This window comes from Mobula birostris, chromosome 9, assembly GCF_030028105.1.
Source record: "Mobula birostris isolate sMobBir1 chromosome 9, sMobBir1.hap1, whole genome shotgun sequence".
Classification (NCBI taxonomy): Eukaryota; Metazoa; Chordata; class Chondrichthyes; order Myliobatiformes; family Myliobatidae; genus Mobula; species Mobula birostris.
This window is the reverse complement of record NC_092378.1, coordinates 70494688-70510757: the sequence shown is the minus strand read 5'-3', so window position 1 is coordinate 70510757 and position 16070 is coordinate 70494688. Positions and strand designations below refer to the sequence as shown.

The 16070-nt window shown below is 41.9% G+C and overlaps 1 protein-coding gene across 11 annotated transcripts in view; it reads left to right on the top strand.

Moving 5' to 3' along the window:
- The first annotated feature begins 4847 nt into the window (after positions 1 to 4847).
- The window catches only part of LOC140202828 (ubiquitin carboxyl-terminal hydrolase 15-like), a 112999-nt gene continuing 101776 nt past the window's right edge, over positions 4848 to 16070 (top strand). For 10 of the 11 annotated variants that reach the window (XR_011887199.1, XR_011887198.1, XR_011887197.1 and 7 more), the window contains exon 1: positions 4848 to 4945. Coding sequence is in view for 5 of the 11 variants with exons in the window: in XM_072268249.1 (XP_072124350.1) it covers positions 4857 to 4945 (89 nt within the window). In the remaining 6 variants the exon portion in view is untranslated. The remainder of the gene's footprint in view (positions 4946 to 16070) is intronic. The other variant, XM_072268250.1, reaches the window with a different exon arrangement.

Genomic DNA, 16070 nt, shown 5'->3' with positions numbered 1-16070 from the left:
CGTCAGTGGCATATGTTTGTGTTTAAAAAGCAGTGATTTGGTGAGAAATAAGCTGTAAGGCAAATTAGACTGGCCTCGCTCACTGCAGTTTCAAGCATTCAGTCTTGGAGATGCCAGAAATGGCCGGGAGGGAAAATGAAATGAGTTCAACAAGTTAGGAACTACGTAGAATTTGAAGGTACTGACAATCATCTTGAATGCTACAATGCAAAGGAAGACTTGGAGGATGTAATAAGCATTGTATGAAAGCAGTCCATTATCCTCAGTAGGCATTGCAGCACTGATATTGTTCATTTATAATCAATCATCAGACAAGACGGACATCCAGTGCAGCGCGTTTTTCAAGTAGAAAAACCGTTGCACTGGATCAGCCCCACTCTCAGAGCTAGGAAGTCCAGTTCCAGTGGTATGAGTAGTCCTCACACACTGAGGTCCTCCTCAGTTACAGTGGGTGACCATGACTTCTCCTGTGCCTTATCAAGACTTTTATTCTCCACAAAGCGTTGCTGAACCACTTCTTGGCCATTGGATCTCACTGTAGATCTCACCTGCCTAGTCCACCATGCAAAGACAGCCACGTCCCTGTTTCACCGGAGTCTGAGGCTGCCACTATCCTCACCTGGTTTAGCCCACCTGTCGAAGCGGTGTACGGGGAAATGGCCGCTGTCGCACGTTAACGGCTACTTGGACCAGTGGGGACCAAAGGTGAGTGAGCTCCCCCTGGAATGGACATGACAAGCCCCTTCACCAGAAGTGCCACCCTTCCCTGGACAGCCCATACGTGGCAGCATACACTGGATGAATTCCTCCATTGATAACTATTAGAAAGTAATACAAACCATTCAGTACTGTAGTAGCAATGGTAGTGTTCTAATTCGTTCCGTATTTCATTTAAATACATAATGTGTTACTCAGTTAAATGGTAGTTTGCTTTTTTTTAAGCCTTTTTAACTATTTCCATGAAACTTCGGCTAATTGGGACAGACGCCTAATTGGGCCAGACTGTGCTGGTCCCAATGTGTCCCCATTAACTGGTATCCACTGTTTCCTCATTACCTCCACCAACATCACTAATACACTCAGCCGCCACATTATGCAGTACACCTGCACACCAACTCGTTTATGCAAATACCTAGTCAGCCAATCATGTGGCAGCAACTCAATGCAGAAAAGCATGCTGACATGGTCAAGAGGTTCAGTTGTTGTTCAGACCGAACATCAGAATGGGGAAGAAATGTGATCGGGTGACTTTGACTGTAGAATGATTATGGATACCAGGGTGGTTTGAGTGTCTCAGAAACTGCTGATCGCCTGAGATTTTCACACACATCAGTCTCTGAGAATGGTGTGAAAACAAAAAAAAACATCCAGTGAGCAGTAGTTCTGTGGGCGAAAACACCTTGTTATTGAGAGAGGTCAGAACAGACTGAACAAGCTGACAGAAAGGTGACATGAACTCTAATAACCATGCATTACAACGGTGGTGTGCAGGAGAGCTTCTCTGAACACACTACGTGTTGAACCTTGATGTGGATGGGCTGCAGCAGCAGAAGACCACGTCAGGGCCCACTCCTGTGGTCACTTTGTTAAGTGCACTCCTGCAGTGCCCACTGGCTGTAGAATACAGAACTGTACAGCACAGTAGGCAGCCCTTTAACCCAAGACGTTTGAATTAAACTAGATCTTTTCTGCCTGTACATAACCTATAATTCTCCTTTCCCTGCATATCCATGAATCTGTCTAAAAGCCTCTTAAATACCATTCTGCTAACTGGTTCTACCACGACTGCTGGCAGCCTGCTCCAGGCCGCCATCTGTGTACCTCTGTGTAAAAATAAAACTTGCCATTCATTTAAGCTTCCCCCTCTCACCCTAAATATATATTCTGTAGAATTTGGCATTTCTACCCCAGGGAAAAGATTTTGGCTGTCTACCCTATTTAATACACTACTTGGTCATCCAAGATTCAAGATTGCTTAATGTCATTTTTAGTACACAAGTGTGAAGGAGATTGTAATAATTGTTACTCTGGGTCCAATGCAGCACAAAAAACACAATAAAATAAAGAACACAATAATAAATCACAGGAAATATAAATACAGAAGTTAGCTTATATATTGATTGTATGCCCATAAAGTGATGCTAGGCAGAGGAGTGTCTGAGCGTAAGGTGACTGACAGGAAATGATAAAGTAGTGGTGTTTGAGGGTGTAGAGGGGTCAATGGTCTGATCGCCCTTCCCACTTATGGAAAGTAACTGTTTTTGAGTCTGGTGGTCCTGGTGTGGACGTTACGTAGCCTCCTCCCTGATGGGAGTGGGTCAGAGTCCATGAGGAGGTTGGGTTGGATCTTTCATGATGTTACTGGCGTTTTCCCAGCACCTTCGCATATATATGTCCTCAGTGGTGGGAAGGCTGATGCTGGTGATGAGTTGGGCGGTTTTGACTACCCATTGTAGAGCGTTCATGTCAGCCACAGTGCAGTGTCCGTACCAGGCAGTGATGCGGCCTGTCAGGATACTCTCTACTGCACATCTGTAGAATGACGTGAGTACGGATGTGCAAAGTCCAGCTCTCTTCAGTCTCCTCAGAAAGTAAAGGCATTGGTGAGCTTTCCTGATTGTGTAGACTGTGTAAGGTTGTGTGTGATGTATACTCCCAGGAGTGCTCGTGTTGCCTGGCACCGGGACTCGAGCTCCTCCACCTTCTCTCTGTAGGCTGTCTCATTGTCGTTGCTGATGAGCCTCACCACTGTCGTGTCGTCGGCAAACTTGACAATGTGATTGCTTGTGTGTTTGTGCAGGCATGTGCGAGCTGAGTGTACAGCAGTGGGCTCCGCACACAGCCCTGGTGGGGACCCGTGTTGAGGATGATGGGGAGGGAGGAGCAGTTGTGATCCTGACTGAGGTCTGTTTATTAGGAAGTCCAACACCCAGTTGCACAGTGGAGTATTTAGACAGAGGGGCAGGAGTTTGTTCACCAAGGTCAGTGACACAATAGTGCTGAATGCCAAAATGAAATGCAGAATCAGCATTCTGACATCAGTGACCCTTGTTGTCTTGGTGTGTCAGGGTCAGGTGCACGAGAGATGCTGTGGCATCTGTCGTGGGGTGTTCTATCAGTAAGCATATTGGTGAGTGAGAAATGGAGTTTGTGAAGTGTGCCACTATCAGTCTCTTTTATAATTTGTAATGTACAGACACTTTTATATCTTCCACTGCAGTGCTGTCACAAAAAACTAATTTCACAACATATGTCAGTGATGATAAACCAGATTCTGATCCCGATTCTGTGTGCTCAGGTCAAACCTCATGGGCCTAACAACCTCGTCCTGTGTTGCATTGTTTGATGCCCAATGTTCTTTATTCCAGCAAGGTTAGCTAATCAATGGTGGATAGTCCAATAGGTGTTATTCTGTTACACAACCAATCTGAAGTCATTTATTGCAAAAGTAGTTCATTTAGTTCAGCCTCGTCACCCCGACTGGGGCACAGGCCACCGACAGCAGCTCACCAGAGCCCTCGGTCCTGGGCCAGTCTTGTGAGCTTTCCTCAGGTGTCGTCCATCTTCTTGGGCCTTCTTCTCCCATGGACGATGCTTTTGGAGCTTCTGTTGGCTAACCCCATGCCCAACCTACCTCTTTGGGATCGTCCATGGTGTAATTATTGATTGCAAAGGGATGACGGTTCCTGAGGTACCAACGTCAGCTGCACAATCGCTGATGTAGCTGGCAACAGATGAGGCATATTCCTCAAGGCCTGTGGCTTCCTGGCCTCTTTGAACATCTGCCAAAACAGTCCTGAAGCCTAGAGATTGCCTCACTCTCCGCTTGTCCGGTTTCTCCATGGTCAGTATGCTGGAATTAAAGTAATGGAGATGTGGTCAGAGAAGCACATTGATGGCGTGGGCGGCGTTATAGGTACCGTCACGAACAAGAGAAAATCTGCAGTTGCTGGAGATCCAGGCAGCACACACAGAATGCTGGAGGAACTCAGCAGGCCAGGCTGCATCTATGGAAAAGAGTCCAGTCGACGTACCGGACTCTCCATCAGCACTGGAGATAAGAGAACCGTGTCTGTTGGTTTCTCTAGTGGCGTGTTGGTGGAATTCGGGTATAGTAAAATGTCCTGCCGGTTAACATGAATGCAGTCTCCCGCAATTATGGAGACTGTCCGGAAGCTTGTCTTGCAGAGCTGATGTCTTGCTGTTCGCGCTCGGGGGAACGGTGATCAACACAACAGTAAACTTCCAGAGCAAGTAATGTAGCCGGCATTTAATTGTAAGATGTTCAACTCAAAGTCGTGTTTATTGTCAGATGCACAAGTGCACGTCGGTCAGGTTTATTATCAGAGCCTCGTAAAATGTGAAATTTGTTATTTTGCAGCAACAGTACAAATCAAACACAAAAAAAAAACACAAAATAAAGGCAAAGGAATACCGAGGTAGTGTTCATGGACCACGCAGAAGTCTGATGGCGGAGGGGAAGAACGGGAGCAATGAAAAACTTATTTGCAGCACTGAGCAGGATCAGGGACATAGAGCAGCAGATGCACGAAAATCACAAGAAAAACCTTAACAAACATCGTAAATTACACAAGAAACAACACAAACAAAGTAAGTCATTACATTTTTTAAAAAGGCCGCAAAACGCAAGTGCTGAAAATAAGCGAATACAATCACAAGTCTTCCGGCAAACGTGCAGGGTCGCTGTGAACTTGAACTGCGAGAAGGCGCTGGGAGGTGCGTTGGACCTCCAGCGGGCGAAGCACTCTAGCCGCAGAAGGTGTTCTCTTGCCCGCTCATTGGCGCGGGCGGCATGACGCGGGCTCCCGGCATACCCCAGCCGGTTGCTGGCGAACATGGCGGAAGGTGGAGTGGCCGAGCTGGAGACGCAGCGCGCTGATACGGCGGCGCTGATGAAGACCCCGCTCAAGAAGGGGGACACCTGGTGAGGGCGGAGCGGAGCAGTTGCGGAGGGTGGTTGGCGGGTAGGAGACGGGCGTTGAGCGGGCGGGCCGTTCTCCTCAGACCGGAGCGCAGCGCTTGCCGGGGCTTCCAGGCCGGTCTTCCCCCCTCCCCCCGCGGTTACTCCGCGCCCGGGCGGGCGGGGAACCCAGCGGCCGCACCCACCGCCATCCCGGCACTCTATAGGCCCTGGCGCCCCCCGGGACAAGTACTGGCTGTGTGGGGCCGGGGATAGTAGCAGTCGGTCCCGCTGGTTCTTGGGTCGCTCCGTCGTTGTTTCAACATTGGCTGTTTAAACGATCCAACTGAACAATAAATTGGATGGTTACTAAAGGGGAAAAAGAAACGAGTTGGATGTGCACAGAGTTGAGTGACCAACTCCTGTAATCTGTTCAGTTTTGAGAATTGATACCGTTATTACTTCCTTTTTTATTCCATTATCCTAAAGAGCCTGTATTTTTAATTTGAACTTGCCCTCCCGCATTGTTTCATTGTCAGACCGTCAGAAGGAACTTGCTCACAGAAAGGAAGTTCCAAGCAGGAAATGTATTTTATGTTGTTTGATGTAAGAACTAGCAAGGGCAGTGGGTGAACTCTCTCCATGTCATTGACTCGTACGGAGATGCCTTTGCTAACGATGTTGCTTGCAGTCAAGCGTTGCCCTAGATTTTTGTGCAGTCGAAGCCGCGTCCATGGCATTTTAACTCTGAGGCAAGTGTTATACAGACGAAGTTGTGGTTGTCATTTTGAAGTGATGTGAAAAATAACTCACTGAGCAACTTGAATCAGGACAGTTTAGGTTCAGTTGCCACTGTACATAATGTAAACTAAAATGGAGTCAGAAATACAGCATGGAAAACAGGCCCTTCGGCCCAGCTTCCCATTTGCCTTTGGCCCAATACTCCTCCCACCCATGTACCTGTCCAAATGTCTTTTAAATGTTGTTAATGTGCCTGCCTCAACTACTTCCTTTCCACATACCCATCACCCTCTCTGTGAAGAAGTTGCCAGTCAGGTCTCTTTTAAATCTTAAACCCATGCCCTCTGGATTTCAAGCACCACACATCGAAGTTGCTGGTGAACGCAGGCCAGGCAGCATCTCTAGGAAGAGGTACAGTCGACCTCTTCCTAGAAATGCTGCCTGGCCTGCGGCGTTCACCAGCAACTTTGATGTGTGTTACTTGAATTTCCAGCATCTGCAGAATTCTTCGTGTTTGCCCTCTAGATTTCAGTTCCCTTTCCCTGGGAAAAGCACTATGTATATTCACACTATCTATACCCCTCTTGATTTTATACATCCTTACATCTCTATATGGCATGAGACTCTTTGCCTCCACCAGAGAACTACTAAGGCTTCTGAAGCCACTGATTTGGTATGAGGCATAGAAAAGAAGCTAACTCTGTCACACATGCATTTTGGCTTGGAACTAAGAATGAGTTGATCATAATGAATATTCTGATAATGTTATTGCAGTTTAGGCAGTCATCTCTTATTTAGAACATAAGACATAGGAGCAGAATTAGACCATTCAGCCCATTGAGTCTGCTCTGCTATTCTGTCATGGCTGATCCCGGATCCCACTCAACCCCATGTACCTGCCTTCTCGCCATATCCGTTAATGCCCTGACAAATCAGGAAACTGTCAACCTCCCATGGACTTGGACTCCAGCACAGTCTGGCAGAGCATTCCACAGATTCACTACTCAATGGCTAAAAAAAAAATTCCTCCTTATCTCTGTTCTAAAAGGTCGCCTCTCAATTTTGAGGCTGTGCCCTCTAGTTCTGGATACATAGGAAACATCCTCTCCACATCCACCTTATCTAGTCCTTTCAACATTCAGTGGGTTTCAATGAGATCCCCCCACATTCCTCTAAGTTCCAGTGAGTACAGGCCCAAAGCTGCCAAACGCTGCTCATATGTTAACCCTTCTTTTCTAGAATCATCCTTGTGAACCTCCTCTGGACTCTCTCCAATGACAATTCATTCTTTCTGAATGGATGATTTCTGTACATTCAAAGTGAGGAGATTTAAAGGAATACTTCAGTAACGTGACAACATTATCAAAGTGACTGAAATGCCACAGTTTCAATTTACATTGTAGTTTGCAAGTTCAAAGTACACGTATTATCAAAGTATGTTTACCATATACACCCTTAAGATTGGTCGTCTTGCAGGCAGCCACAAAACAAAGAAACAATGGAATTCACTAAAAAACCCACACCACAAAGACAGTGGAACATCCAGTGTATGCAGAACAAAAGAATAAATCATGCAAACAATTAAAAAACAATCCACAGAACATGGAACTGCAGAATCCTCAAAAGCAAGTCCACAGCCGTGTAACCGATGCAGCGCTGAGGCGGGTCAAGCCTCATAGAATTGCAGCGCTGAGGCGGGTCAAGCCTCATAGAATTGTGAGCTTGCATTTCGCCCTTGGTCTCAACACCTTAATCTTTTTAATCTGGCTTGGCATTTAAGTCGACCGAACGTCGGTTGGTTGCCCGCTCTCGGGCACAGGGTCCGCTGCTTCAATCCAGCCTGATGTTTCACTTCAGCCCCAAGTCCACTCCAGCAATGGCCACAGCTGCACCTGCATTCTCAAATCCTTCAGGACACCACAAAAACACCAGGTCGTGCAGACAGTTCAAAACCATACCTTCCAGCGGGAAGTTACAGGCTGCAGATCGTAGTCCTGAAAAAGTACATTTGGTAGAATTGTTATTACTTTTGTTAGCTGCTTGCAAAGAGTCACCATGTCTCACCAGTGCCATCATCTTCTAGCTTGCCGGTGCTGACCATGGTGCCTGCCAATCTAACCAGCAAATCAGATATATTCCATTAAAGTTTAGCTTTATTTGTCCCATGTTCATCAAAGCATGCAGTGAATTGTTTGGCTTTCTGTGAACAACCAGTACAGTTGGAGGGTGTGCTGGGAGCAGTGCACAAGTCACCATGCTCCTGGTGATCCATAGCATGTCTACAACTTTTTAACCCTAACCTGTATTTTTTTTTTGGAGTGTGAGAGGAGACCCACGTGGCCATGAAGAGAATGTACAAACTCCTTACAGACAGCAGTGGAGTTGAGCTGCATTGCTGATACTGTGTTAATGTTACACTAACCGCTATGTTACCATGCCACCATCAGGTACTGCTATTGAGTTGCTTTACGGATCTGAGACTGTTCACACATAATCTGTGTGGAAAGTGATGTACTCATTTCTGCTATGTTAAAGAACCAGAAGAAAACACTCAAACTGAAAGTTCTTTAACTGTGACTACTGTGCTGCTTGTACAACAGCCTCCACTTACATTGTCTTTCGCAGCACCAGAATTAGAACAAGGATCTCAAAAGCATTTATTACAATCTTCGAATCAGAGGTGGAGAGGGTCAGCAGTTTTAAATTCCTCGGTGTTATCATTTCAGAGGACCTGTCCTAGGCCCGGCATGTAAGTGCAACTGCAAAGAAAGCACACAGCACCTCTACTTCCTAAGGAGTTTGTGAAGATCTGGCATGACCTCTAAAATTTTGACAAACATCTATAGATGTTTTGTGGCGAGTATATTGACTGGCTGCATCACAGCTTGGAATGGAAACACCAATGCCCTTGAACAGAAAGTCCTACAAAAAGTAGTGGACACGGCCCAGTCCATCGCGGGTAAAGCCCTCCCACCATTGAGCACATCTACACGGAGCTGCTGGCATCAGGAAGAAGATACAGGAGCCTCAAGGCTCACACCACCAGGTTCAGGAACAGTTTTTATCCCTGAATCATCAAGCTCTTGAACCAAAGGGGATAACTTCACTCAATTTCACTTGTCCCATCATTGAACTGTTCCCACAATTTATGGGCTCACTTTCAAGGACTCTTCATCACGTGTCCTCAATATTTATTGCTTATTGATTTATTATCTCCTTTTTCTTTCTGTATTTACAGTTTGTCTTTTGCTCACCGGTTGTCCACCCTGTTGGGTGTGATCTTTCAATGATTCTACTATGGTTTTTGGATTTATTGAATATGCCTGCAAGAAAGTGATCTCAGTGTTCTATTTGGTGACATGCATGTACTTTGATATTTATTTTGGACTTTGAAAAATGGAATCTGTAATCGGTTTACTGAAAGAATCGGGATTTGTGTCGACATTGCGTGCAAATTTGACATGTCCAGCAAAAGATTTATTTCATCATCACCCAAGCATAACGTTGGGAATTGAGGCTGAAGTCACTGTTGAAAAGATATGTTGAAGATTTATTTTTTTGAGAGGAACTGACAAGATCTGGGAATTTGCATCATTGTGGGGGAAATGCTGTCTATAGTGAATGACAAATGGAGAGATTTATTTTTAAAGAAAGATTAGCTTCATTTGTCACATGTTCATCAAAACATACAATGAAAGGTGTCGTTTGCATCAAAGCAAATCGGCAAGGGTAGCCCGCAATTGTTGCTATGTTTCTGATGCCAGCGTAGCATGCCACAACATTCTGACCCTGACTGGAATGTGGGAGGAAACCGGAACACCTGAAGGAAACCCAAATGGAAACTCCTTACATACAGCAGTGGGAATCGAATCCCAAAAGCTGATTGCTTGCATTGTAAAGCAATTGTGCTAACGGCTAGACTATGGTGCCACCCTTAGTGACTCAGAATTAAAGGAGGATATTTGGAGTCAAAGAATATGACAAAACTGCAAATACTGGAGGTTTGAAATAAAATCAGGAATGTTTGAAATACTTGCAAGTCAGACAGGATTGAATGGAATTGGTTGGTGCCATTTAGCCTGGTAGAAGCAGTGGAACACTTTGCAAAGTTGGATGGCAGCTGAGAAGTTGTGATAAGTTGTTTGTAAAATTCAATTTTGTAAAAGGTGATAAATTGGCAGGAAAGTATTGGCAAATGTCTGTTCTTACTGGGAGCGAATCTGCCTATTTAATTGGTTTGTGCAAGACTGGAATGACATTTGAACAGCAAGTAATACTGAAATGTAGATGTACTTTAAATAAGGGTGTATGTTCATTGCCCCTTGCCAATAATTACCATTGCCAAATTCTCACTATCATCTTCCAGGGTATCACCATTGGCCATTAATGGAATCAGCCACAAGTGTAAGCAGGTTAGAGCTGATAACTTTGTGGTAAATGGCTCCCCTCTTGATAACCTTCAGCAAGTACAACAGTACTTTTTGGATGACTGTAACAAGAACAAAGCTCAAGGACCAAAGTGCCATCCATGGCAAAGTAACCCAATTAATTTGTACCCTTTCCCCACCCTTGTATTTACTCCCTGCACTACTATAGCAGGACAGCTATAAAGTGCAGCATCATGAAATGGCCTCCGACATCTGACGTTATCTCACAGATCAGTGACTTCTATCAGCTGGATAAATAAATGCAGCCTGCTTGTGGGGATACCACTGCTAAGACGTACATGTTTCTGAAAATGTCACCATTCCTTCAATGCTTGGTCAAAATTCTGAATCTTTTTACCCGAAAAGTGTTATTTTTAAAAAGTACTTGTATTCCGTCATAACCAACTGGTGAATTTTCAATTCTATTCCACTCCACTTTAATACTGCTAGTTTACAGCAGGCGATACTATTTATAGCTTGGTGGTGTCCTTTAGTTCACATATTGGTCAGTGAGATATGGTTTGAGACATCTTGTGTTAGCAATCCAACAATCTTGAAATTCAGCAATGAAGAATTAATACAAATAGTCAGTCACAAAAGAGCAAATGTTGCCATGACAACATTTATGCCACCAATATACACACACACTATACAGTTTAACATGAAATCCTGGCACAAGCACAATTCGGTAACCTAATTTCAGAGGCATGAATCCTCATGAATTGATGCATATGTGATTTGCTATCAGTAATGTTGCTTTTCGTGGAATATTTTCAGGTTATATAAATAGAAAGCATGAGAGGAATGTATGCACTATATGTGCGATGTTGTAACTAGTTTCATAAGACTTAGTGATGGTCACGTTTAGCTGGTAGCATAGTTTTAGGTGTTGTGCTCCCTTTCCAGTCTGGTATAAGATGTTGGCTGCCACCTGTGGCATTTTTTGGAGCTATCCATCTTTGATTAAGAATTTAAATTGATTTCTTTGGCACTTAGTCTAGTTAAAGGTCCCGTGGCATGTTTGAAGAAAAGCCAGGAGTTAGCTTAGTGAACAGCCCTTTTTGGCTCAATGTCAACAAGTCATTTGTTCAGTTTGAGTAATCATGCAGCATAAAACTAGTATCTTGATTGCATTTAATAGTTACTGTACTGTAATTCATTTTTAGGTAAAAAGATTCTAGCAGAGTGGCTAGCAGAGTATGCTCCTGCACAGATAACCTCTGTTGCTGCGTAGCTGCAATTTTCTTTTCTGTAGTGTTAATTTGTCATTTCTGAGAAAGTTAAGACTGGTTCAATTAAGGCATGCACCGCTCAGAAACAAAGAATTTGAAGAACTGTCAATTCTTGTCGATATCGTTGGAACATTTCAAACTTATAGTGGTGAACCTCAGCTTTATGAATTCAATCAAACCTGAATCCAGAAACAGACTTGAAGTGGAACCTTTGGATGATTCAGTGAGGATTAAGATGTATATTTCATTTGAATGTGAAATTAATCTGGACAATGTTTACAAACAATGGATTTGTAATAAAGACAGACAAGAAAAAGTTTACGAAACGTAAAATATACTCTTGGTTCTACTTTATTCCATTATTTCCTTCATTTAATAAATACAATCAAAAGTATGATTATTTTCAATTTTCATTCTAAATATTCATAGTATGCATATTACAAGAAAAGACATTTAAAGTACAGCGCAGTTTTCAGATGTGTTAAAATTTCCTGCTCAGAGTGATGATTGGTTTGCACAGCCTTTGCCCATGACCATCATCTCCAATAATGTGACTAAATGGTGATTTTAAAAAAAGTAACTTCATTGTTAAAAACTTCCCTATTGATTAAAGCATTTGAATGACATAAAGTTTCGTTTTAAAGTGGTGGAAAATTGTGCAAAGTAAATGTTTTGTATTTTGAATAACTAGGAATCATCACTGCAGAAAGTGAAGGTACATGCAAACCAAGTGGTGTCTTCTCGAGTAACACTTGGCAATATTGGAAATCAGAAAATTGCTGAGTCGGAAATGATAAACAAAAATCATGCTGGAAATCCAAAGTGACACGTACAAAATGCTAGAGGAACTCATCAGGTCAGGTAGTATCAATGGAAATGAAGAAAAAGTCAATATTTTGGGCTATGACAGCCCGAGGACTGAGCGGCATGAATGACTGAGGCATGTTGTGGCATGAATGACAGTCCTGATGAAGAGTCTCAGTCCGATATGTTGACTGTTTATTCCTCTTCATAGACGCTGCCTGACTTGCTGAGTTCCTCCAGCATTTATGTTACTCTAGGTTTTCAGCATCTGCAGAATCTCTTGTGTTCTGGAAACACTGAGGCTTGATTTGCCATGTGTTTGCAGCATTTTCTTTTTTCATTTTAGCAATATTGGCATGGCTGTACATTGTTTGACTTTCAGATAAATGTGACGCAAAGTAGTGTTTTTTCTATTTATGTTATTTGAGAAGGTGATATAAGAAATTATAGGCAACCAATAGTGATATATTTAATTTGCTCCAATCTTCATTACAGAGGTCTAGCACTTAACACATCTTATAATTCTGACACGTTATTCATTGTCTTCATTGTGCCCCACATTTTGCTCTGAACTACAGTTTATAGCAATATGTCGCAACCTTGGGCATTGCAGTTAAGGCCATTGCATCTTGCTATAAATAAAGGCACACTTAGCAGAGAACAGATAACCAGTCAACAATGTTATCTTAATGTTCCTGATTCCTGAATTTGTGATGGTGTTTGAATTTTATTTAGAGTTTGTTCCACCATGATTCCTTGACATTAAGTGTCGAAAGGTATTTCCTTCTATGGTTACAATTTGATAGAAACACATGGCGACATCAGAAGCAAGGCAAGAACAAGTAAAGAAGGGAAAATATATATTTTATTACTTCATTTGTAATGTAGCGAGGAAATTAACCCATGGTTAGTCCATTAGTCAAACTAAGAGCTATATATTCCTCTATATTTTGTTAGGAAATGGAGCTAGATTGGGTAGCAGGTGTTTCATGAAAAACAGGGAACTAGACTGTTAAGCTTTTTTTAAATGAACCAATTTATTGATTGTGTTCATTCACACAAACTAAATCAAGGTTATTGGGAGATGTTAATGGGCACGGCAGTCAAGTATGCTACTTAAACATAGGTCTAGAACTATAAATGATTAATTCTAATTATATTTTTCATTAATTTTACTTTATACTATAACGTGGGGTCCACAGACCCCTCGATTAATTGTCGGGGTCCATGGCATAAAAATGGTTGGGTCCCTTGTTTTACAGCAATACTTCTATATCGCCCCCTGCACAGTGAAATGACAGGATGCTAATATGCCTCTTTTGCCATTTTTTTAGGTGCTTAAGGATCTGATTCTGCTTGCTACCTTTCATAAGTGAAACTGCTAAGGTAGAGGAATTATCTGTTATCAGGGCTTTGTTTAAAGATTCACTATGTTTTGCAAGCTGGTACCATCTCAATTTAATACCATTTTCAAGGGAATATACTGATACTTGTTTTGAAAGCGCTAACTATACAACTTTCCAGTGTCTGCATATTGGCAGCTAAATATTGAAAAGGAGGTTGTATTTTGTGTTGAGCTGCTACTCTAGAATATCAGTGTTACTTTGGTATTTCTCAAAAAAACTTGGCCGTGAAACCTGCAATGGAATAAAGTACGCATCACTTGAAGGATAGATACCAGAAAAAGTAAATTTTTGAAACCTATTGAGATGGAGTTATGAATATACAACCTCTGGCACAGAGAACTAACTTTTGTATTTGCAGAATTTCACTTCTTCATATCTTAATTGCCAGAAATGTTATCATCTTTATTATACTTTATTACATACTTTATTATACCAACCCCGTCCATCTTTCTCACAGTGTTCAGCATTAAATTAACATATCTAATTTTCACTTCATAGCTTAATTTTCCACACGCTGTGGTAAAAATTCTTCAATCTGGTTAGGTATGGAGATGATGTTTGCCTGCTCTGCTTTCCCAGGTAGACGTTGCACTTGTTTTGAATTTTTAACTATTGCAGACCATACCATAAAGATGCAATCTGAGCAAGTGTAAACATATGAATGTGAGCACAAGCCTCTGTGCATTGATACTTGGTTAAAGCATCCAGTTTCTTCACTTAGAGGAATATGATGCATATTCTTTAACTGTTGTAATATTGCAAGTTAATGTTTCTTTTAATTCATTTGTTCTAAGGGTTTTGTAGTGGCTGTCAGATCTTCTTTCACTAGATAGTAAATAAGGAATAAGGTGATCATTTGATCCATTTAGTTAATCTGTTGACTAATCTGTTTACATCCTGCTGTCTCCCATCACATCATTAGTTCCAAAATAATTCTCGAGCTCTCTTGGAACTTCTGTCCATATTTTGTCTGTCTTCTCTGTGATGAGACACCTCTTGATATTGATCATACTTTTACTGTTACCTAGTTTTAATATAAAGCAAAAGCAGAAAATTCTGGAAATAGATTTTCTAGTTTCAGTTTAATCCCCTTGTCTTAGTCTGACTGGTTTCAATTTTCATTTTCAGTCTTGCATACTACTATAAGAGTAGCATGGTTTTGAGAAGAAAATAGTAAACTCTGGAGGTATACCTGGATTTTTTTTTCTCCCAAGAAAAAAATAAATGACTTTAAGGCAAGCCAATAGTAATTGTGAATTAACTTTAAAAACTGTTTCCCTCTGAAGAACTTAATATGTGGACAGAAATTCTAATTTGACATGGTTTATAGAGCTTGTTCTATAAAGAGCACAGCAGAATCTTGTCACTAGAGATAGATAAAGGTAGGCACAATGATTCAAAGGTATTCACAAGACAACAAGGCAGCATAGCAGGTAGTGCAACACTATTACAGCTTGGGCGTCAGGAGTTCAATTCTGGTACCATTTATAAGGAGAATGTACGTTCACCCCATGACCACGTGGGTTACCTCCAAGTGCTCAGTTTCCTTCCACAGTTCAACACATACTGGTTAGTAGGTTAATTGGTCATTGTAAATTGCCCTGTGTTAAATAGGTGGGTTGCTGCGTGGTGCATCTCACTGGGCCGGTAGGGACTGTTCTACGCAGTGTCTCTAAATAATAAATACTAGGAAAAGGTTAAAGTGTCGGACTTCATTGACTAGTGAAAAGTGAACCTCTATTTCCATAGAATTTGCCGATGTAGAGTATTATATTGGCAGCTGGGTGTGCTGACCTTGGGCTTGAGCTTTGCTGACAACATTAGTGGAAGCGTTTAGACAATCAAAGCTGTAAAATACCTCACTGATTTAGACTGGTAACAGATGGAGAAAAAGAGAATATTGTGTGAAGTCATGCATTAGGTAAGATGAATTGAGAAGAGACTGCATTCCCTCTTTGAGAAGATGCAGAATGCAGAAGCCTGCAGGTGAATTATGCAACTCAATAATTCCATGTAAATGTAAGTTGTATATGAAATGCATATGAGAAGGTTTGAGACCAGGAATAGGTCAAGAAACATACTGTTTATGGATTCTGTCATGGAAAATGCCTGGATTTACTGGTGAAGTAATGACCTTGAAAGCTGTTTGCAAATTCATGTGACTTGATCCCTGATATCTAGTAACATCAAGCTGGCTGAAGAGCCAACCCTATTGAAGAATTCTTGCATCAAACCACATCATTTTCTAAGAAATATGTTTATTCATTTCTATGCAGGAAGTAACTTTGGAACATTTGATGAAGCTAAAATATAAGAATTTTGGAAAAAAGTACATTTTTTTTTTAAAGTCCAAGATATATTTTCACAAGCAGCAGTATAGGTAGAATTTCTTAGATTAGATGATAATTTAGTAAATAAATAATCTGTATGGATGACATGCAAAATGGAAGTTTTTCCATGCAGTTATAAACTTTGTTTTGCGTGTCATCCGTACAGATCATTTCATCATATCAGTGCATTGAGGTAGTACAAAAGAAAT